Source organism: Serinus canaria, chromosome 10 (assembly GCF_022539315.1).
Source record: "Serinus canaria isolate serCan28SL12 chromosome 10, serCan2020, whole genome shotgun sequence".
NCBI lineage: Eukaryota > Metazoa > Chordata > Aves > Passeriformes > Fringillidae > Serinus > Serinus canaria.
In genome coordinates, this window is record NC_066324.1 from 19,367,017 (window position 1) to 19,391,407 (window position 24,391).

A 24,391-nucleotide genomic window follows, 5' to 3' on the forward strand; every position below is an offset into this window, starting at 1 on the left:
TTCATTAATATTCCTCCATCCTTCTTTGGAATACATAAAACTGTAGCATGCACCTTATATAAATTAACCAAACCCTGCCAAGTTATCTACTGCATCTGGTTTTTAGAAAAGCTTTTCACTTATTAGAAACATTCATAGACCACATGGAATGGCATGATTTATATTCTGAAAGTCCCTTTAAAGCATGGCATTTAAAGGGCAGGAGATACAGAGAGAGCTGGGACAATGGTTCAAAGGGAGCTCTTGGGTGTATTTCTCCAAACAAACCAGGAGAGACAAGAAAGGCAAAGGCAAAAGGGTAAGCAGAGGGGCACAAAAGTGCCTGAAAAGTGCCTGTAGCTCCTAAAATCTGTAGGAGCTACAAGGAGAAAATGTCTAGGAGGTCCTTGCAGAGACTCCTCAGCCTAATGAAATCACCAGGTGGTGTCCTGTGGCTTTTGCAGGCACCTTTTCAGTGAGGCCTTTGTGCCACACAGGCTTTCATTCAGCAAAGCAATTAGTCAGCACTACCAACATACTAATTGATTCCAGTGTAGTCAATGAAAGCAAATTGCTTACACTGTTTACATCCTTTGCTGAGCTAAAAGCAAGGTGGATGTTGAGAGAGGGGATGGGAAATCAATAGCACAGAAAATGGCACTGCAAAAGCAGGAGAAGCTGAGTTTGATGGAAGCAGCCAGGCACTTAAGCAGAGAGATAATGTAGGCAGCAGCTCTTACTGCACTGGAGATAATGCTGAAAGGATGTGGGCCAGTGGGAGCTCTGAAAGCTTCACAAATACACTGAAGATGACTTTCAGCCTGCTGCCAGTTTTACCACCTAGGTGAATGAATGTACCTACAACAGGCCGGAGAAAAGCAAAGTTACAAAGGAAGTAACCAATGTGAACAGAACTTCATTTGCTTTTCCAGGATAACCACTGCTAGAAAACCAAGAGCTGTTTGCTGGGAGAGAAAGCTACAACTGTTTCAGCTGGAGAACAATAAAGCCCCAAAAGAAGAAAACCCAAAAGGCTGACGTGCAATGAAGCTGCCACACAATCTGAGAATGCACTCCATGCTTTTTCATTTTTGTATCTTCATTCACAGCAAAACTATTTTTTTTGCACGTTTCACATCCACAAATGAATTCACCTTCCTGATGGTCTAATCCCAGCTGTCAGCTCCTGCACCAGACATGCTGGATTAAGCACAATAAGTACTTAATGCCAAACCAGTGGGACATTGCTCCAACATGAAGTCTGCTTTCACCTCCAAAAATGTCTCTAAAATTACAGAATTTATAGACATTACAGCGAAGAGAAAACCCCTAGAATACAGCAGCTTCTTTTTATTTCTGGCAAGATCAACTCCTACCACCCAACTGGCCCAGAGGAATCAGTGTCCATGACCATTAAGAAGTTTTAAACTTTTTGCTTACAGTCAAATTAGACAAGAAAAATCCTTACTGTGTGAAGAAAAATTACACAATAATTTGCTTCAATCAGTTTCCAAAGCCTTGAGGAGACACCTAAATCTGAGGTACCAATATGGACAAAATTAAAGTATTTCAAATCTCGTGATTTCCCAAGTGATAGTAAAGAAATTCTATTATCAGATTAGAATTTTATAAAAGCTTTCTTTCCAGTAGCTACCTAATATACTGAAGAGGCTGAACACAAAATGAGTCAAAGATCAAGAGTAAGTTATCTGAGGTGTCAAGTGCATAAGGTTAAAGGTGACATTTTATTAGGTCAAAGGTGACATAAATAAAATCTTTTATGTCAAAGAATAAGGGTCACAGACAAGACATATATAATCTAAAGACATCACAGATGACAAGTAATAACTTTAAGTAGCACAAGTGTGTTCTCACTAGAGTTACCTCCAGTGACTGAAAATTGAAACTGGTGATAAACAAGTAACTATGACTATTACAAAGCTTCCCTGCAATAGGAGTTCACTTCTGCATAAAACCTGGGAATTTTTTTCTCAAGTATTTCAAAACTTGAGAAGCTACTGAATGCTTTAGTTGGGAGGCTGGCATTAACTATGCTTGCTGAATAAAGGGATACATAAAGCAGATTGCTCTGGTTAGTAAAACTGCTTTCCTCCTCTACACTGCCCTGATCTATAATGAGCATCTTACTACTGCTCTTTGAACAAAAAAAGGTAATAAAAGGCAGAGAAGGCCTCAGAGCTGGAAAATTTCAGGTTACAGTAATACAGCTCAGAATTTTATACTTGGACTAACTGAAATATAGCCATGAATAATACATAAAATACCTAAGAATGGAGGCATCCATACATTGCCAGTATGCCCAGTACTAGGCACCATCATGATCAAGGACATTGGAATCTGCTCTAGTAAGTCTCAAGCTTTTAATACAGTTAGAATTGTTCTCTCCTTTCTCTCCTGCACTAAGCATTACTCAAGAAATACATATATTTAACCTTCATCTAGGTCTTAAGTTCTCATCAAAATGTTTTGCTGAGAAACCCTGGATTTAGGCACAAAAATCAGGATCTTTGTGCCCTCTAGTGGAACTTCTGTTTCCCCAGCTGGTGCAAAGGCAGCTGTCAGTACCTGATTCTCCAGAAACTGGAATTGCTCAGCTATCAGATGAGATGTGGAGAGTGTGTAATGCCCATTCTCAAGGAAATCCAGCCCAGTGTTCCTCCAGACTCTTCTGAGCCAGCTGCCCAGCAAGAACCACACTTCAGGCACCACTGGGCAGACAGGTACCAGCAAAGGCCAGAGAGATCCAAGGAAACATCAATCCATGCCAGGGAGTGCCCACAACAGAACAGACTCTGGAATCTCCAGGCAAACAGGTGCAGTATGGAAATTTCTCACACACATACACCAGGCAAGCCTGGCACCTAAAATCCAAATCCAAAACCACACAACTCCCACTAACCACTGTCCAAGAGGAAGAAAGAAACTGAGAAACCAGTTGAGGTACTGACATTACAGCTGGGAAAGGGCAGGAAAGTGCAACCCCACAAACATTTATTCCTCCAGACAACTGTGCCTGTGCCTCTCCAGTTATCTTTTTCTGCCTCCCCAGGGATAACCACCTCTGTGGATTCCAGTACTTCAGAGACCTAACTCTCCAAAGCTTTTTAAAAGGAATACATGTTACAACCAGATGTAAGAAGCTGAAAACAAAGAGAAGATTTCAGTAAATAAAAACAGTAAAAGAACTGTGAAGAAAAGTGAAAAAACAGAACTGCTGGACAGTGCCATCTGAATCAGCCTGTCTGGAAATAGATTTCCAAATACAAGTTCAGTCTGAATCAGTGCTGAAGAACTAGCTTGTACACTATTTCTTCCTAAAACCTGACAGATATAATACAGGGGCATTCATAAATTTTTTGGATGCGGCAGAACCCAAATTCTCATTAAAAAGCCCTTGACTTAATACTGTAGTTGAATTCTGGCAGCAGCAACAAAAAATTACATGAGACAACTATGCAGACGTCCTTTCTACAGAGGGGTAGCCTCCCGGTAAAGTACAAAATCCTCAAGGCTTCCTCAAAATCACTCTACATGCCAACTCTTCTAAAGAGGCTACTGAAAAACTATTATTCTTCTTAGCAATATTAATACTTCCAAAACGTTTCAAATCTTACATTTTAAAGTAATTTAGCACTACAGCTTTCACCTTGATGCACAGGATAGCACACCTGCTCACCTAGAAAAGGACTCAGAGATTTTAAGCAGCAAGAAGAAATAAAGAAAATAGCAGGATGGTGACAACTGTAATGTATAAGATTTTTAGGATGAAAAGGCATGAAGTGACATAAATGTAGTGACATGAAAAATGCCTTTGATTAACAGAAAAGCAATTAGTCACATTTCATAAAGAATCAGCTACAAGTGGCAATTGCCTGCAGTATGTCAACACACTGTTTCACTGCTTTTCATTGGTAGTCTGCTATGATCCCCATGCTAACAGAACCAGTTCTGTTCAACTCCTTTTCCAAGACTTTCCTAGGCTACTCAGCTGAATGGCATTTAAAACCAGGAGTAATACAGCAAAAATAGCACAAAACTCACCACTTCTTCATCTGAAAGCTCTCGCCCTTGTATGCTACTGTTTTCTCTCACAGCTTGTTGGTGTTTCTTCCCTTTAATGTGGCTGAAAAGATACACTTCTGATGAAATCTGTAATGACAATAACTTGATAGTTATTCTTGCTTTGCAAATGCAATAATATATAAATAACAGTACTTTAAACATAATATAAAACATGCCAATTTGTCAGGGGTATGTTCAGAAATTCAAGCACAGTATTTTACTCCTCAAACTAATTTACATAAACATCTTTTCTGCAGGACTTAACAGTAAATTACAGAATGATTTGCTAGCCAGCAGTGTAATAACAGATTTAAAAATACGTTAGGCTGTCCTCTCATTTCCACTCCAATCTAATTTTATATATTGGAGTTTCATTCTGAAATGCAAGATCAGTGAGTACACAAGGCTCCAGCCTGCTGAGCCTGAGTTTCTGTTCCAGCACTGCCTGAGGCGATCCCATGCAACCTTGCTTAATGCAGCAATTCCAGAGCAATAATGCTCAGTGGCATGTAAGGCTCTGATAATGCACAGTCTCTGCAAAGCAGTGACAGAGTTATCAGGAGATCTCCCAGCTCTGCCCCAGTGGCTGTGTGGCTTCTCTCCCCCACCATTCCTGGGACAGAGAGGGCAGCACAGGCAGAGAGTCCCAGCTGAGGTTGGGACACTGCCAAGCAATGTCCTTGGCTTCCAACAGAGACCAAAAAATCAGACACCAAAGGGAGAGAGGAGACAAAGAGAACACTCCTTTTCCTGTCCAACACTCTCAGGCGTCCAACCAAACTCAATTCAAGAACTTCTTGAGCTTGATGTGGTTTCTCTGTGAATTTCAGTCCAACTACACTTAACCAATCAGCCCCTGAACTCACAGGAAATTCAAATACCACAGCATCTTACAACAAGGTGTTTTCAGCTCAACTGCCTGCTATGTAAAGGATCACATTCTTTACTTTGCTTTAAATCTATCTTTAAACTATCTTCTCCATCTGATGCTCCGAGTTCTTGCTTCTCTCAGCAGACAGCCAATAACTGAGCACTGCCCAGAGTCTCCATTCTACCCACAACTCTACAGATCTATTAAATCTCCCCTAGCCCACCTGAGTCATGCACAGAAGAATAAGATGCACTTTTTACAAAAGCAGAGCAGGGATACAGTAAATGTGCAAGTGAGTGAAGCAGAACTTGTAGCTTGGGTTGGTCCTGCAATTCCAGCAGTGTCCCCTGTGCCCAACTCACCATGACATTGCACAATGAGCACTGCTTCTTTCGCTCATAGGGTGTGAGCTTTGGTGCATAGTCAGTATTAGCATGTCTTCCACTACTGAGTTCAGCTGCTTTCTCTTTTCTCTGTTCAATTTGTTCCATGTGCCTTCTAATACTTTCATCATGCTGAATGGAAAACAAACAAAGCAACGAAGAGAAAACACATTGAATGACAGCAAATGGAACTGAACTGTGCAAAGAAATATTGATGTATTTTTCAACTAATGTATCCCTTTATACCTTCAGTTGAATCTTCTTCTGCAGTTCTTCCATGGCTTCTTGCTGAGCTGCAGTAAGAGCTGCCAACCTCTCTTCTCGATCTCTAACCAAAAGAGAGTAAGCATAGGGAGAATTTGTATCAGGGTAAAGCATGAATAATATTGACACATTTATGTCTGGAATGCAGAACAAGAAAACCCAAAAATGAAGTTGAAGATGGTTCAGTAGAAAAGAAAAACAACAAAAAACTTAGAGAATGTGGACGTTTTCATTTGAATGACCTAATAAAAATAGACACTTGAACCTTTGTAGCAGAACCTGGCTCACACCTCAGTCTCTATCACAGCAGTGATAGTCAAGAAGATGCCACAAAAGAGTGATGAATGTGAAACCTTGTCACCACTTGCATTCTTCAGCCAAGGGCTGCAGTCACTCAATCAATGGGGAAGAGCAGAGCACACATTGAAAGGCCCCCTTTGCAAGACTCAGGGCAGTGCTCTATAAAATGCTCATTGGTAGAAATTTAAATACAGAAACTCCCAGAGAAAACTCTGACCAACAGCATCACCCTGTTGAAGAGACATTTTTTTTCTGAGAAAAGAGCAAGGGCAGTAACTTGACTTGTAACCATAACCATTAAGCAGAAACTCACAGGTGGAAGTTCCATCAAGAACAACTTCCTAGTGGTCAGTAAGCCAAGGGAACAACTAAATCTTAGAGGGGAAGAAAGTCAGCTACTCATGCTGTTTATACAAACAAGATTTGTAAAATGAGATGGGAGAGAAGCCTGGCTGCTCTAAAGTGCCAAAAACATAATGAAGGCTCTGGGTAAAACTGAGCTATGGAGGAGTCAACCAAAGCCATCAGCCATCTTTTCAAAAAGCATTCCAAAATTAAAGGAGCCTGAGGGGCAAAACTAGGGAGCCTGACATAAGGACTGTTATCCAAAAGGCAATAGATTTTGTCATGTGTAGGTTCCTGTTTGTCTGGGTTTTTAAACAGAAATCTGATAGAAAAAGCCAAGATCAGTTCCATAAATGTAGAAGTAACATTTTCAAAACGAAAAATAAAAGTGGGTAGGAAAGAAGACGGCAGAGAAAGCAAATCAAATGATAAACACTAAAAATTGTTCTTTCAGAGAGAAAAAGTGAACTCTTCCAATCACTGTGGGTGTGGGAGGGGTGGGGAGGAGATTATGGACGAGAAGCATTAGGTACTTCATGTGTTATCATCCCTGAGGTACAGAAAGGAAAACTGAACTACAAACTTATTTTAGTTGTTTCTTTCAGTCTGCATTTTTACATATTTGTTTAATGTTACAAACTACAACAGATTATCACACCATTTCATACTTTGGGCTAATAATGTTTTGTCTTTGAAACAAAATTTTCAGGTTTCCATTTATAGAGCATCAACACAGCTCCTGCACAAGCCTTTTTGAAAAGCATTCTTTTTCCTTGGTTAAGATACTTGATACAGTTTTATGATTTCTACTGACAAGAACAACATTTTCTTTCTGTATTGTGTATTTCAACTCTCTGGAATATAAAATACTTTGAAATTACAAGTAAAACTTTACTGGAAACAAGTTAAGGACAGAGGGGCTTTTGAAGTCAGTTTTAAGTACACTATTCCATTCATACAGATGTTTTCATCACCCACAGATGCACATGGTAAAGCTTATACTGAAGAAACTTTAAGCAGATCCTGCAAAAATCCAGCCAGTATTAAATCTTCAGGACACAGGCCAAATCCTAGCTGCAGGAAAAAACCCAACAAAACACCAAATGATACCTCCAAGGTTCCACCAACACACACTGCAATCCAGGACAGAACAGCCAGATTCCTGTCAAGCTCATCCCCCCAGAGCTCCAAACCCAGGACCCTGAGTCCTCCCCTCACTCTGCTGTGGTAGGAAAACCTCAGATCTGTTATTAGGGGATGTAATGACTGACAGAGCAGAATCACCACAGTGTAAGGCATCACATGCATTCCTTCTTACTCTTTCCCAAAATTATCAAAAAAATAGAAAGGAAAAGAAAAAAAAGAAAAAAATCTCTTGTGTAATCAGTATCTGGCAAAGAAAAAAGAAAAGAAAAACAAGTGCAAGCACAGTAGTGCAATATCAAGTACAAAGGGTTTAAAAACTGAGTGTTAGAGCAACAAACACAGAGATTTGCTCACACACAATAGCAACAGAAGGCAAATGGAAACTGCTTCTCCTTACAAGTCATAAGGAAATTCTTGAACAAAGGGATGGGGCAGATTTAACACCGATTAAACTCAAAGTGCAAGGAATTTTATGCCTGAAGATTTTCAACAGGATCTAACTGTAGAAGACAGAAGATGCCAGTAGGGCAATTATCAGCCATTTGCTTACTTTGAGGGTTTCCTCAAATTTCAGAAAGATGTAAAAGCCTTACACATGCAGGGTCTATCTTCCCAAAACAGCATAACCAAGTTCTCCATTAGTCGTAATCTTCCTCAAGTATTTGCAAATGAGTATAAGATCCTGAAGGATCCCTTCCAACTCACTGAACCTCAGGTGATTTTGGCTCAATACACTGAGGGAAGGTCCATGAAGCCCCAGCAAAGGCTACAGATCCTGCCCAGAATTCATTATGCTTCTAATGGAAAGCTGAATCTCTTTATGATGTCACTCAGGACTTCAGAAGATGAAAGATGATCAATCCATTTCTGAATGTTTTACTTGGGGGAAAAAATCCTCTTTGTGACAAATTTGAAGAAAACAAGCTATGACACTAAAAACGTATCAGGAGCCATTAGCAAACACCCATCACAGAAAAAAACTTAACTTTTACCAAGGTTTTAAGGAATGCTTGTGGCAGGGGAACTGCAGGAGAAGAGAAGAAAGAGGAGGTGAATACAAAGAGAACTTGGTAAATTAAACAAGTAGAATATATCAGACTGCATCAGACTGGAAAGTAAACCTGTCTTGCACACCAACACTCATTCTCCCTGCACCTCAAAAGGAAGAGAGAGAAGAGTCCATGTTAAATCCCCTTTATGAACTTTTAATCATGGGCAAAACTATAAACCAAGTAGTTCACAGGCAGCAGAATTAATGAAGCCTGATTTCCTGGCTGTGCGCTTCACAAATGTAATCTTTGGTGTCTACAACAATGTGAAATCAAACTGATGCCAGTAAGTCCAAAAATTTCTGGAGAGTGGAGGAAATGGAGAACATGGGTACATAAATCTTGTTTCCTTTGAAAACTAAGGTGAAATATGAAAAAGGCAAATTATTACAAGGTCTTGTCTGCAATAAAACTAAGACAAATGTAATAAAATACAGCCTTACAGCCTATATTGTGCATGTATGTAAAGAATACAAAAACGTACTACAAAATTTATGATTACTGACCTGATTTCTTCTTTCCAGCCATTCATCCAGCATCCTTATTAATGGTACTTTTAAAAATCCTAAGCCTGACAGCCCAGGAAGGTAGTGCTGTTGCAGAGAAGGTGCAGTTTGCTGGGGAGGGTAACGGTGAAGGGAACCAAAGAAACGACTGCAAAGTTACCTGGCTCTCTCCCGTGCTGCATCTTCTCGTGCCTTTTCCTTCTCCTGCCTCTGCTGCTCAATCCGTGCTTCCTGCTCCTTCCTCTTCATCAGCAGCTCCTCCACCCGGGCCTGCCGCTCTGCTTCCAGGGCCCTCTTGCGCTCCTAGCCAGGGAAAAGAGAATTCTCATTGCTCTTTTAGTCATGAAACACACAGGAATTAAGAGAAGCTGCACTTTACCATCTGCAGAGGCAAACTGAAACTCAGAGCTGTATTTCACTGTGTCCCTGCAGCTCCAGGCCTGTCCTACCTGCACTGCCTCGTCCCGCGCCTGCTTCTCCTCCTGCCTGCGCTGCCGCTCCTCCTGCAGCTCGTTCAGGCGCTGCTCGTACTCCTTCAGTTTGTTCAGCACGTCGTGCCGCTTGTTCTGAGCTTCCAGGGTGTTTATAAAAGCTATTTCATTGACCTGAGAACAGCCAGAAAAGACCCATGAAGTTGAAATAGATTTCATCTTGGGGAATTTCATCCATTTGTTAATTATTCATTTAAAAATTAAACTGGTGGGACATTTCTCCAGAATGAGTTGGAAAACCATCGACTTGAGAATAAGTCTTTAGGTTCTGTAATGATTTTTTTATTGTTTTGTTTGTTTTAAACAAGACAGCCCATGGAATATAAAAAGAAAATTTGAATTGTATCAGAGAAACAAGAAACTTTGGGTAAAATACAGAAAAGTTCTCTCCATTCCATCAGCATCAAGACTTCATCAGTCCATTCTCCCCGTCACAAAATGTGTAATATTCAAACCCAGATGGATGAATCAGTAAAACACACAAGTGCTAGCAGAATCCAACAGGGCTTTTGAGCTAACTTTAAATACATGGGAACTTAGTGATCAAAAAAGTGAAAGTATACATAGTATGAATAAGATAAAACCAAACAGGCTCATGGTCTAATATTTCTTATCCATATAGGATATGGATTATGGATTATTATGTATTATGTTTTTCAACCACAGGACAGTGCAACACATAAGAACAAAAAAATAGTAAGAAAGGTTAGCTTAAAAGAACTTCAATGTGTACACTAAATAAAACAGGTAAAGAGAACACATATGGACAGACAAAAACAGATCATGAAAAAGGCTGGTAGGATTATGTTTGTAACTCTGTTTACTAACTAGAATCCATTTACAGGATGGCTTTTACAGGTCAGTAAACAAGCAAGCACTGGGAATTTAGATAACCAACTGGGCAGCAACAGTTACCATGGTCTGCAGCTATCCTACCCATCAGCTATTTCTCTAAAGCCTTCTAGCCCAATTAACCTTGATTTCCAGAAAACAAGAACATCATGAGCCAGCAGATCCCACACAGTTAAACACACACAATATTTGAAACATCTGCTTATCTGGGGAACTATGGCAAGTGTGATTTAGTTAGTATAATTACAGAAGTCACACTGGTGTAATGGAATAGTAATCAATGTATGGCAGACTGAATTAGGTAGTCTAGAAATCCTTTTAATCCAAGAGAGAAACAGCAACCAAGTAAAAAAGTGCAATCAGTTTTGTTGTGCTTATCTTGAAACACAAATGAACAGCTGCCTCAATCACAGCTGAGATACATGCTCATCATATAAAGAAACAGTTTCAAGGAGATGCATGTATCTTCACTTGGGAAAAACACACTTTAAAATAAAATACTTCATTTCTTTATGCTGCTTTTGGCTGGGATAGAGTTAATTCTCTCTGCAGTAGCTAGGATGGGACGATGTTTTGGATTTGTGCTGGAAACTAACCTGACCACACAGGGATGTTTTAGTTACTGTTGAGCAGAGCTTGCACAGCATCAAGGCCAAGGGACCAAAGGGATATCTGAGACCACAGGACATCAGTGCAGCAACAAAACTGGGGGGAGGTTGGTGTGGGGCCACCCTCAGGGACTGGCAATTGTTTCCTTTTGCATCACTTGTCTTTCTTTATCATTTATTCTCTTCATTATATTCCTTTTTCTTTGAACTGATTTTTCTCCACCCAGTTATTAAACTGTTTCTGTATCAGCCCATGAGATTGCTTCATGAATACCTTTACACTTCCGATTCTCTCTCCCCCCCATCCCCAAACCCATGGGACAGGAGGCAGAATAAGTGTGTGGTTGTGTGGTGCTTAGTTGCTAGCTGGGGTTAAACCACTAAAAATTTTATCAAAGTAGCATGAAGGAAGCAAACCAAAAAGCATCCATCTAGTGACTGCCTTATGGAATTATGTGTAAAGTCAGAAGAGCACTAAAAATACTTAATTTAGAATAGCTGCCACATACTAACTGCAGGTCTCTGCCTATTCCCAGCTGCTCAACAACATCAGTGGTACAAAACACAGCAACACAACTACTGTTTAAGGACATAGAATGCTGGATCTGGAATGGCTTTTTAACAAAGGAGGAGAAAAATGAGCTCCCCCACGGAGCTGGAAAAGCAGAGAACTGATCATCAGATCTTCTAGTCCTTCCAGGAGGACTAGGTATCACCAAAAATGCTGCTACACTCTGTGAGGAACAAAAGCAGCAAGATAATGATCAGCTCTTTCTTTCAACCCATCTTTTCTCCCACACCAACCCACCATGATGTCTAGCAACAGCTAATTAATTTTAAGTGTATTAGAGAAAAGTGCACCCTTTAGGCATCAGCATTTATCTGCTTCATGGCTTCCATGTGCTCATATCTAAACTGCACTGTCCTTCACCAGCTACTTCAGAGCACTCTGGGTACAACATTTAAAAAAGCATAGCTATTAAAAGTTCCTTTGAAAACAAAGTCACCCACCTTAGCTTCTTCCTCCTGTGCTTTTTTCACGATTGCTTGTAGCTGCACCTCACGCTTGAATTCTGCATGGAGTAATTTCTCCTCCATCATCCTGCGCCTTTGATCTAACAATTCTTCTTTCCATTTCCTCACATCTTTCTCCTACACACAAGGAGTCAATTCATTACTACCACAACATCTGACAACGGGGCCTGAATTTTCCTCAGGATTTTCTAATCTTTGAAGCTTTCTTCACAGTAATAAAACATTTTCATGCCCTACACAAAGCCTGCCTTAAGTTTAACTCGGAGTACACTGCTTCAGTTTGGTGAGTTTTACCATTTCTGTTGAACACATGCAACACATTTCTCCTCCTGTCATACCTTCCCTGAACCTGAGATTCTCCTATAAAATAGCCAAAAAGTTCATGATTTGAAATAATGCTTTCTTTAATTGCTGTGATGCACAAGCCAGCCGTGAAAACTATGTAAACTCAGACACAGATGACAACTTCATTTCACCACTAGTCTGAATCTCTGATATGTCTGCTATGTGGAAAAAAATCCTTTCCTGCAAGGCAGCAGAGCAGCCCTTTATGTCACAGAAAGCTTACCCTCTCCATTAATTTCTGAAGCTTCAGTGTCTTTTCTTCACGTAACTTTTCTCTCAGCTGTTGAGCTTTCATTTGTTTCTCCTCATGCTTCTTTTTGGATTCTGCTATTGTTCTTTTAATAAAACCAAAGAAGAGCAAAAACAAGTTAGACAATATTAACTGACAGTGGGGCAAACATTTCTAAGCCATTTAACTAAGAGAAAACAAATAGGCCACTGGAGGGCAATTATTTCCTGTAAATGTGAATACTGTTCTTCTAGACTTCTTTAGTTAGCGGACAATGAAGTACGAGCCTACTCATGAAAAAATACAGAGAGATTTCCCGAGCACTTTCCACCCAGAGACTCAAAGAGAGCAGATTTTTGGAGAGTTTCCAGCAGCCATGAGTTGGGTTGCCTATTTTCCCTGGTTGCCCCAGGCAGGTACCAAGGGCAGCACCTCTTGCGCGAGGGTGAGGAGAGTTTCTCGTGCATGTGGATCCCGTGGCCGGGTGGACGCGCGGGCTCCTCCTCCACTCGGTCTCCCCAGGAGTTGCTCTGGCGCCACGACTCACGAGCTGCACAGGTGAAAACAAAGGTGGGCACAATTTAAACACACTTTTCTACAAGAAATGCCAATAATAAGGATTAGTCTCTCTAGTTCTCTCTCAGATGGGTTTCCTTGGGCCTAGGTGCAAATACAGACTGAAGCACCTTTAATCCTGTCCTTTTTTAACGCTTAATTATTTTATTACACTTTTATCCAGATGATAATATAAAACTGAATTAAAAACCATAAAATTCTAATGGAGAGATGCAGAAAGAGAACTGAAGAACAATAAGCCACAGAGACAGTGTAAACACAAAGTGCATCTTTCCTCAGGAAAAAACATAGAAGATGACATTACTTGGAATGCATTGGGCAAACTTCTGAAACCTTAACTGGCCATGAATAAAACAGGCATTTTTCTAAATTTTAGATTTCCACGTAAGCACAGTAATATACAAAAATTTACCTTCATAATCTGCCAGAACATCATTCCAGTCCATAGACAAACCACAGAAGGATATGCTTCCATTGCCCATGTTAGCCTGAAATTTAATATGAACCAGAGAGTAAAAACATGAACTTTAACTCGCAGGTGCACACACACATTAAACAGTGCCAACTCAGCAATACTCAGCAATGCTTCCAAACAGAACTGGCCTCCCCAAAGGCCAATGCTGTTCCCACTCTGACAGTAAAAATGAAGACTTCTGTTTCATCTACTCTTCCACAGTAGCAATGAACGTAACAATGTCAGCTCCCCCTGTTTTGCACCCAGAAACGAGCAGCAGGACACTGACTGCAAGCTCAGAGGGCTCTGCACCACTCAGCAGCACAGTGCTGCTGAGTTTAGTAAGACTAAATATCCCTCAGTATGGGATAATTATTACATGGCAAAAAGGTTACTTCAAGGCCAAAAAAACACTAAAAATTCTAAATTCATTCTCCACTGACAACACAGCTTTAACAGGGTACAGTACAATGAACTGGAGACTCACAGAGAAGTCACTGTCATTGTCAGTCTCGATGTTAATGTCATTGTTCTCCTCTGCCTCAATCTCTCTGGTTAACTGCTCCTCCTCTGCAATAGCACTGGCAATGGCTTCTTCATTGGCCTTCTCCAGCCGATCTGCTAACTCCTCTTTCTTAGCAAGCACTTCTGCCATGGACTGCAGGAAACAGACACCAGAAAAATAACCAAAATCAGCAGCAGGCACAAAAAGGAGGATTCCACATAGTTAACATGAATTGTAGGATATTTTGTTCAACTTCTCCTTACTTACAGTTTTTTTATTGATATATTTTGTGAAAGTAGCTGAAAACACAAACCCCACTAAAAAGTGTTAGCAACTATTAACTCAGTAACGACATGAAACACGAAATTAACCACATCATTATTCACATAATTAAAAAACTTATTCTACCAACCCTGCCATTAAAAGCACAAAGACAGTTCTCCTGCAATTACTATTTTAAATACTTACTCTTAGGGATTAAGCAAGGCATACTCTGAGACATGAGAGCATGCCATGCTGTCACCTCTACAAAAGGAACCATGCTCCAGAGTGTTATTGAAAGATGGGAATTATCTGCATGACCTGTGTCTGGAAATTTCACCATCGTTAATACAATGGAATCTCAGGCTGTATTTGTTTTCCAACATGAATGACAAAAGAGTGGGGCAAAAATGTAAGCCTGGATATGCTGATTGTCTTTCCTTCTCCAGTGTCCAGCATTAACCAGACTACTTCCACTCCAGTACCAGTGTACCACAATACACAAAGTGGGTTTAAAGCAGTCTAATCTGGGGCAGAAAAATGCTTCCAAGAGACACAGATCCCACCAACCTGGCAGCATCCTGAACTGCTTATATCTGAGCATCTGAAACAATGTTAGTGGGTGAGATGCTTGAAATCTGTTCTAAAAGTAAACAGGTATTTGGCTTGGAAATTACCTAGCAGGACTCTAGTTTGCAAAAGTTAAAGGGAAAAGTGCTTTACAGGAAAACTTCTGCAAATCAGAATTTTAATCTAGTTTGTGACAAAACAAAACTAAACCAAAATGAACACAAACCCCTAAAGACCCAAAACAAAAAAAGCACCTGAAAGTATAACCTAGATTTTGTGTAACACTACTCTCCACATAGAGAATCCCAGGGAAGCAGACACACCCTGAGACCTCTTTTTGGGAAACCAGATAAAAACAGAAAACTGACTTCATGCTTTTTGCTTTAAGAATGGCATTCCTCCAAACTGCTTGTTGTAAAGGAAGACCCAGCAGAGCAGCTCAGCAAGTCTTAAAAGGCAGAGGTCTGACTTTGTTCTAACAGAATTTTGATATCCCATGTGTTTCCAGTCTGAATGATGAGCAAAACTGAACAAGACTTTAATGAGAGTGTGACTTAAAATGACTGCTAGTGGAAGGAAATGAAAAATTAGCACAACCATTAATAAGTAACGAGAGCAAAGATCTAATTATTACAAGTAACACACTTCTATCTTTCTAGTTTAAGTTCTGAAACTTTACCAGAATTAAATTCTACAACGAAAAGTATCTGTGCAACAATTTATTTTTCCTACAGTAGGCACCGCATAGGTTTTTCTACAGTTTTTACATAAGGCTAACAGCAAACACTGTGCAACACAGACCGAGAAAATGAAGGCTTAGATTTATTATTCACTCACAAATCTTACGAGGTTTCTTACCAATCTGGCAGCACTCACATTTGAAATATCTGCAGGATCCATTTCAGTTTCAGATTTATCTTTTTCTGTTTGATGCCAGTCTGCACAGCCAGTGCTCTGGGGGGAAGCCTCATTCATCTGCAGAGTATTTGAACTGCAGTCAGTGCTGGAGAGAACTGGAGGCATCTCAGGAGCTGGTTCTAAGGAATCCCCTTGCAATGCTGGGCCAGTGCTCCCATTGGCTTCTGAGGCTGTGAACTAACAAGAGGCATTTGCAAATTAACAAAATGGAACATACTGATTTTTAAAGTCAGAGTGAAATTTTAAGGAAATACCTGGGAACAACAGTGAGTGATGCAAATAACTTCACTTATTTCAGGTGCTCATTACCTTGCAAAAGTTGGATCTTTCTACCTGAAATCTATGTATGAGATGTGTTGAATGCTGATTTTTTGCGAAACATGGAAAAGCTGTCCACAGCATCACAATTTTCATTAGCCTTCTTGTGCTGACATCCTACTGCATTTCCATACATGTAACTGAAATAACTGAAATCATGATTTGAACAGCCCTTCCCCATCTGGTAAGTTCACAAAAGGTCTTGCCAAAACCACCTTTAGAAAATACTATGAAGAAAAGCTGCATGATTTAAGGTTAGAAAACAGTTCAAAATTATGTACTGACCTGAGTCTTCTCAGGAAGGGGACCCTCAGAGCAATGCAAAGGATCCTTCTGTACCAGCTCTGTGCTTTCAGATGCAGCACTGCCAACGACTGAGCTCCCATGCTTGTTGTCTGCTGGTGGTGAAATGACGTTTTCTTTGTCACTGTCACCTCTGGACCTCAGGGATTCTGCAGCTGGAGGAGCTTTTGCTGCCAAAGCAGTGGATCGAGACCGAACGGGCCTCCCCCGCTGAACCGTCTCCCAGCCCTCTGCATCCTTCCGCTCTACATGAGAAAAACAGCCCTGCTCTCAGACAGGAACACTTCCAAACAGAAGCACCAGAAACAACTCTTATTACACTATTACACAAGCTGTGGGAGAAAAATGCTCTCTTTAAAAATCAATACCAAGAAAATCTATGAGAAATTCTTCAGCAAAGCTTTTTACTTGAAGGAATGCTATTGGTATTACAGACACTGGATAACTCCATTCCTGGGACATGTTCTGGTACTGCAGAGTGAAGCAGCTCAGGCACAAAAAGGTGTGGGAAATAGCAAGGTGTACTTAGGCTTGCCACGTTTTTCTTTGCTATTTCATGAGATGGTAAAGCACAACAAAGCAACAGCATCTGCTCTTCTCTGCAGCAACAGTTAAAGTTAGAGGCCTTTTGTGGAAGTGCAAGTGCAGACAAAACAGCACAACTTAGCATGGAAAGCAGAAATGTGGCTCACTATCCTTACTATTCTGCCAGTGCTGACTGTACATCTTTTTTTATTTGTTTCACTCTGATAACAAAAATACACTAATTGGTGTCAGCTTTTAGAAAACTGCTTTTCCTGGATTCCAGGAAATAGCAAAATATTGCTAGAATAGGACTGCAAGCTGAAGGAAAAAAATAGAAAAGCAGTTTCCTTCAATTTTCTTGGATCTCTATATAGCTGTTACATACAACTTTCTGATCAACATTCCTGACATTGGTACCATTTAAAGTTATATTTGTCTGTCTGAAGCATCAGGTGCTAGGTGTGACCAGATTTCTACATTTCAAGGTGAACTCCTTCTCCATATGTAACATTTTTGTGGCCAGCAATTAATAGCAGCATGTAATTTCCCACGCATCTTGAAACAAATGGAAGTGATTTTTTGAAGCTTGACAGTACAACTCACAAGTGTGAAAGGTAAGCTCAAGCCTGTCTATTTGCTGAACAGAAATTCTTGTAAAAAACTCAAGAACTAACAATGCATGTATTGGAACTATGAATATATTGTCCAACATGCTCCTGGTAAAAGCTGCTTTCAAGATTGTTCACATGAAAAGAGGAGAAGGGTGTAGGACATGACTTTTACCTGGAGAAGCAGAGAGGCAAAAAATCCCAACACTGTTTTATGGAGGGTAATAATCTAGAATACAACTTGTATAAACAATTAATTCTCTGGGTATTTCTAAAGCTTTTATTAACAAAGATAGTCATAGAGCTCAGGCATAAAGACCAGAGCTGGAGCTCAAATATGAAGGTTTAGCACATGAACTGGACTAAACAGCCTTTAGGTGCACTTGAACTGCTGTCCAACAGCAGCAGTAACCAGGAAATTGGAAATGAGCCAAAACCAGAACTGATGGCACGTTCATCCTTTGCTGCCCTTGGCATCCAGCATTTTACAAACACTGCTGTTTAACTGTGAGGTTCTTGTAACATCTCAGGATGAGCCCAGCAGCCTGGCCCAACAGCTGGTGTAACTCCTGAGTTACAGGGAATTTGACAGGACTGTACTGGAATTTCTCTTCACTGAGCAGCTCATGCAACAGCTGGTTTTACATAACCATATAACTGTCCACAAACCTCAACGATACTGGCAACGACAGATACAAAAAAATCATCTGGTATTTTACTATTGAGACAGTTTCACTCTAGAAAAATTACTGTGTATTTTTAAGTAAACAAAATTCCCAAACTGTCTGAATGAATATGGCTGATCTCTTCAGATCACTGCTGGTACCAGAGTCTGCCTGTAGTCTTTCTTTGTTCCCTCTCCTCACGTGCATTTGCACACACTTCAGTGGGTCCCACTGACCAGAACAGCAGTCAAAACACCACCAATTACATTTTCCTTTGCCACAGACTTCCCATTTGACCCCTGTAGGCAACTCTGGCCTTCTTTTCATTTCTTAATCTTCATCTAGAAAAAATATTAGCTACAGGACCTAATGATGGGAACATATTGCCCTCTCAGGGACAATCTCAACTGCAGCCATTCTCCAGGGAGCAGAGTTTAATTCCCCAGGAATCACAACCAGATTTACTGCAGAAAGCTCACAGCCTGTGCAGCAGCTGGCTCTGCACCCTGTGGGACAAGGACTGCCCAGGCACCTTGTCTCCCACCCCACCCACTTTTAGTAAGCAGTGGGACCACGAGGACTCTGCTGTATCTGGCTTAGGGCACAATCTGGCCAAGAAATTTCTCTGGCAAGTAACAGACAGCAGAGATTGTGCAGAAGAACTGCTAAAATCAACAAAAAAAACCACCGCTGCTTTCCTGCAGCAACTTTTGGGTTGCAATTCTTTCTGCTTGTCATTTGCAAAACAAGATTGTTGAACCACTTCACTTCCATTTGTTCTGAAAATTGACGTCACCTTTTACACAAAAGCATCTTTTCTACATTAAAAGGATCAGAAGATACCCTTTTGTTGTATCTACTACCTAAACATAAATAATAATATATATTAATCATATAAATGTATCTTAATTATCATACTAATATCTTTTACTAATATCTATTAAAGCTTATTCTACCAAAAAAGAATATTCTTGCCTGTCTTGCCTAGTTGTTCTTTGTCTCGTGGCATATTTCTTAGTAGTCTAAAATGACAGAATGAATCAGAATAAAATTATTCAGAGCACAGAAAAACCATAATCACACTTACTAAAGTAAGAACAAATCTTTCATAAAAGCCATACACGTTCAATTTTTAATTTGCATTTGTTCACTGTCAGATTCATATTTATTACCCAAGATTCAACAAAGCATTTTAATAGCCCAGAAATACTTGCATTTGAAAGAATATTGTTTGGTGACTTCTTTAAAGACAAAGCAGTTTTTAATTCAGAGATGTATGCAGACTCCTGACCTACCTGGAGTCAGTTTAACAGTGTGATGCCACCTGACAATTACAGTGCACCAGAAGATTCTGTTCATTTTCATTCACCAAGCAGTTCAGGATTCACTTCCAGGTACATTTTTAAATAAGAGTTTGCAAAGCTAATATGTTTACTGACATTAGATCACATCTAATGAGAACAAAGTTAATACTCAGTGAGGCATCAATCTTCCTCCATATTTCTGCCCTCTGTGTGGAATTCCTGTAGCCCAGTAGCCATCTCCACAGGCTACATATCTCATGCTGGGTTTGATTACTCCCAGAGCTTTGAAAATGAATAATTCATTTGCCTGCCCTGATCATTCTCTAGTTTCATGTGAACTTGGCTGTCCCTGCCTGCTCTTGTGTTACAGGGATGTGACAAGCCATCTGTCATCTCGGGGCCCTCCCAGCCCCCAGGCTCTTGGGAAGTTGCTCCATCTGGAAGAACTGGCCAAGGAGCTCACTGGAAACACCACAAACAGAAATCCAGGCATCTGGGTGCAAGCTCCTGGGGGTTCTAACTAAAAAAATGGGGATTCTACCTAAAAAAATGCTCTAAAAAATTTACCTGCCAGTGACTTCCTGCCCAAACCCCCACAAAAATAAACTTCAGCCCCATGTGAGCCCAAACCAGGACAGCTGCCTGAGAGGGCTGGACATGCTGCAAGGTCTCCAGTCTTAGGTACATTACAGGGAACATCTATCTATTCACAGCTATGGACATGAGCAATTCATACAAGAAAGATGATACTGACAGCAATAACAATAAAAACCAACCAGATTTCAAGTACGACAGCAGAAAAAAATTTAGTGCTTCTCAGAAGTTCACATGTTCTAGATTGTTCTTTGTCCCAAATCCTGTAATAATATTATTTTAATTGTAAGCACCTATTCCATTTCTAATACACACTCTAAACTTGTATTACTCATCTCACTTTTTAGCACAAGCACCAGGGAATTCACAAGCAGAAATTGCTCAGACAGTAAGAACAGACTACATTTCATATTGTAAAAAACACTCCAGCATGAAAGACAATTTTTTAAAATTCATTAAAATATTGAGGGTAACAGTAAGTTTAATGAGGGAAATGAGATAAGATGTTTTAACCTCATTTAATTATGCATTCAGAAAAGGAAAGATTAAAGAACTATATGGGAAATAATGCATTTTCTTTCTCCCTAAGGGCTTACTCAGTTAAATTTGGAAATTGCATCAACCATGAAACAGATACAGTATCATACCACATCCACATCAGAAAACCATTGTGAGACCTAATGGTAATGCTGTTGGAAACCACTGGAGAAAGTGTCTGGGGAAATCCTGTGGCTGTAAGCCCCAGCTGGGCTTTGGGTGGGCAGGGAAGCATTACAGGAGGCAGGGGAACCCTTCCCCCAAGGCCCACATGCCCCAAACAGCTGGGAGTGCATTAGCTGGGCAAGGGCAGAGCAGATACACGAGCCTCAGAGCGGCTTCAATAATGCATGTGAAGAGCCCCTGTGGCTCCCTTCACATACACTTCACAGATTTTCTTCTGTTTTCATCAGTGGGGATAACTGGATCTTCCCAAAGTGATTCCACCTCCCACACACAGGACAACATGCTCCTACAGAGAACTTGATTTGTTAAAATCATAACAATTCAGCCAGGAGCAAATCACTGAAATTCTCCAATGCTCAATGTCAGCAATTAGAGATTCCTAAGAATAAACAAAGTCTAGAGGAATGACTGGTATTTCTTAAAATGAAATGTTTCAAGTCTGGGTTGCATCCTACATTTGATTTGAAGACTACTGAACATTTGTAGCCAGTACTACATGACCAAAGGGACTTCTTTCTTTTTGGAGCTCATCAGCTGAAAGTAACATTCAATAAAGCAGCACAACACTGATTCTTCAGCCCTCTAAAAGCCTCTGAAAGTAACATAAAGTCTTTTGTTTTTCTCTTAGCCTCTTAAAATACATTATCCATATTGAAATACAGATCACTTTTATTCCCTGTGTAGCTAATAACATTCTCCCTATGCACAAGAACACCTAACAAAGGAATTTTAGCAACAGCTTGGAGCCCTGTCACTCTATTACGAGCCACAATCACCACAAAAAGCTTTTGTTACGAGCAACTTCAACTACTGGTTCATCTCAAAAGTGGAATTACACATCAACTACAGTGCTGAAAACTCAGCAACACAGCTCCTGCTCTCTAAGCAGCTCACTGCAGCTATTCACAGCCATGGATCCCCCTTCCAACCAGCACCCCATGGAGTATGGCTGTGATGGTTCTGCTCCGAGCAGAGGAACCCACTCCTGAACTCATTCATGTTACACTGCAAGACCCCTGGAAATGGTGTTGTACTTCCATAATATGCCACAAGTCTTCAAGTCACCATACATGGCTTCTACTATTCCTAGGTTGAACATACAACTATCTTAAAATGATACATGCACTCCCTGGAACTTTAAAAAAAAAACCAAAAAAACAGCACACTTTTAATTTTCTTTCAGAATATCCATTTCTACATCCTGCCTGATGGTTTTGCAGAAAGTCATCTGAGACCACACATGAAAAAAATAAATGAAAAAGAATGCATTTCTGAAGACAATCTCAGAGATCCAGTGCAAAGAAACTAATTTCATAAACCAAATGGCAGTTTTTTATGTCTGCAACTAAATCAGTCTTTTCTAGGACAAAAGATCCTGAATCAAGCATTCTCCAAAGAGCATCTTTAGAGAAAAAATTCATAACTAAATGTGGTAACTGTTGTCTTCCAAAAAAACCATCAATTGTTACTTCAGCATAGTTCTAACAGCATGTTCTTCCAGGACACATAAAACTATCTTGAGCTCTTCCCAGATTCCTGGACATGCATTATTCTTTATATTGTTAAGCCACCCCAACTTGCAGTCAGTTAGACTGGCAGTTTGTGACCAAAGACCTTTTGCTTCTTGGGATGTTATAAGCTGGTTTTAACAGATCAAACTCTAGTTTGTGAAAATACAGCAGAATTTTACCTTCACATGAAAACACACTTTTGTCTCAAACTTAACTACTGCAATAAAAGGCTTCACGAATCTTTTATCTCCACACTGAATTGAAACATTGTACTTTGCAAAACTAGGTTTAATTTTGCTTAGAACACAGGTCATCACAATCTGAATTCACTTTATCCCACAGAGTTTGTGAAAACAACTTAGGCCACTGAAGGGGACTTGCCATTTTTCCGCAGTGCCTTCTGTGCGGGCGGTACCAGGCAGGCTTGTGCTGTGGCCAGCTCAGGATTGGCAGCTTTAGTTCCATGGTTGGCTTTTACCTTATCGGCCCAACTGACACCCGAGGGAGCCAGGCGTGTTGCAGAAATTGTCACTGCAGGGTTCCTAAATGAAAGTCACAGCTCTTTTTAGTGTCTGGTCAAGGAACAGAATGGTTTGTAAGAAAGCTTTCTCAGAGTCTCTGAGACCATCAGAACAGTGCTGAACAGAACCACCTCTCCTTTGGCAAACTCTCCAGCTTGCAGCAATTTACACTGAAAAGTTGTTGTAATTTGCTCAATTAATTTTTGTTTTTAATAAACAAGATTAAATTTAATCATTGTGATACTCATTTCTGAAGTAAATAATGTTTTTGGCAACCAAAGCAAAGCATAATAAATTCTACATACTAAGTCTTGAAAAATACTCCTGTCATTTCAAGCCTGGCATTTGACCATTTCATACTCCCAATTCCTTTTCATTAAAAATAATGAACAGATTTTCGTACTCATCTTCCACATAAGTGATTTTATTTATCATATCCTTCTTGTTATCTCTTCTCCAAATTATTTTATTTTTGCATCTTTTTGCTGTTGGATACCTCTGATTGTCCCTGTTTCTAGTTTCTGTACTTTTCCTACTTTTTCTACACTGCTTTGGGGAAGATGTGAAAATGACTACAGTTATGAATCATTAATTTCTACAGAGGTACACCACTTCTATTTCTTCTATTCCCTATTCCTTTACTAGTAACTCCTAGCATCCTGCCAAAAATTGCTCCAGCACCAAGTATGTCTCAGCCCTTATCTTCCATCCCATTTTCTCTCTCACACACAAAATACTGTAGCCCTCTGGAGTTGCCTTGCTTTGAGACACACACTAAGAAGAAACAAATGTGCAAGTGTGAAGGATAGAAAACTGATCTTGCTGTTCCCTGCTCTAACACACACAGTTTCTCATCATGTCCCTGTGACTGCGAATCAAACACCTCCAGCAGCAACAGCAATAGGCTATTACAGCCAAATAAGGCTTAGCTGAAAGACTAATTGTACTGAGCTGTTATGTTCTAATAAAAATAAAAGAGCATTGATTTACACCACATTCAAGTGTTTCATTTGAGTGCTTGTGCATATTTTCTCCCCCCCACCAGGCATTTCAGCAGACACTCTCAGATGTGGTCAGGTAGGTATCAACAGGTTCACCTACAGGGCCTACACCAAACATACTTGGTAGTATTTTTGTAGAAATATCTGATTTTCAGAGAGCTCAATCCTCAGAGCTGCTGCTCAAACAGTCCAGTGTCACATCTCTGCTGAGGACAATGGAAGCACTCAGGACACTGGGCAGTGTGTTCTCAGGATCCCAACAAACCTGAAGGTTGTTGTTTTTCAGCACACACCCTGAGAGAGATTTCAACTGCACACATCTGTACTCTGCAGACTGAGACAGCACCAGGCAGTGCTGCTCTAAATCTATGCACACTTTTGTTGAACTGCTTTCAGACAGTTCCATTTCAGCAAGTAAATGATTTTTTACTGTAGTGTACAACATGCTCTACATTTGAAGTAGTATCAGTTTTGCCATGCATCAGAATCATCATAACCTCACTTTACACTCACTCTTTCTGACCTGTATTCACTTCTGCTCACTCAGC

At 40.2% G+C, this 24,391-nt stretch overlaps 1 protein-coding gene across 3 annotated transcripts in view; it reads right to left on the minus strand.

Annotated features, from left to right (window-relative positions):
* SCAPER (S-phase cyclin A associated protein in the ER) overlaps positions 1 to 24,391 on the minus strand; it is a 138,711-nt gene that overhangs the window by 90,852 nt on the left and 23,468 nt on the right. For 2 of the 3 annotated variants that reach the window (XM_050978442.1, XM_050978440.1), the window contains exons 8-20: positions 22,703 to 22,863; positions 16,374 to 16,636; positions 15,711 to 15,947; positions 14,004 to 14,174; positions 13,475 to 13,550; positions 12,919 to 13,036; positions 12,481 to 12,592; positions 11,889 to 12,029; positions 9,376 to 9,531; positions 9,087 to 9,229; positions 5,563 to 5,644; positions 5,296 to 5,448; positions 4,042 to 4,149 (exon numbers count right to left, since the gene is read on the minus strand). In XM_050978442.1, coding sequence (XP_050834399.1) covers positions 4,042 to 4,149; positions 5,296 to 5,448; positions 5,563 to 5,644; positions 9,087 to 9,229; positions 9,376 to 9,531; positions 11,889 to 12,029; positions 12,481 to 12,592; positions 12,919 to 13,036; positions 13,475 to 13,550; positions 14,004 to 14,174; positions 15,711 to 15,947; positions 16,374 to 16,636; positions 22,703 to 22,863 — 1,921 coding nt within the window. The remainder of the gene's footprint in view (positions 1 to 4,041; positions 4,150 to 5,295; positions 5,449 to 5,562; positions 5,645 to 9,086; positions 9,230 to 9,375; positions 9,532 to 11,888; positions 12,030 to 12,480; positions 12,593 to 12,918; positions 13,037 to 13,474; positions 13,551 to 14,003; positions 14,175 to 15,710; positions 15,948 to 16,373; positions 16,637 to 22,702; positions 22,864 to 24,391) is intronic. The other variant, XM_050978441.1, reaches the window with a different exon arrangement.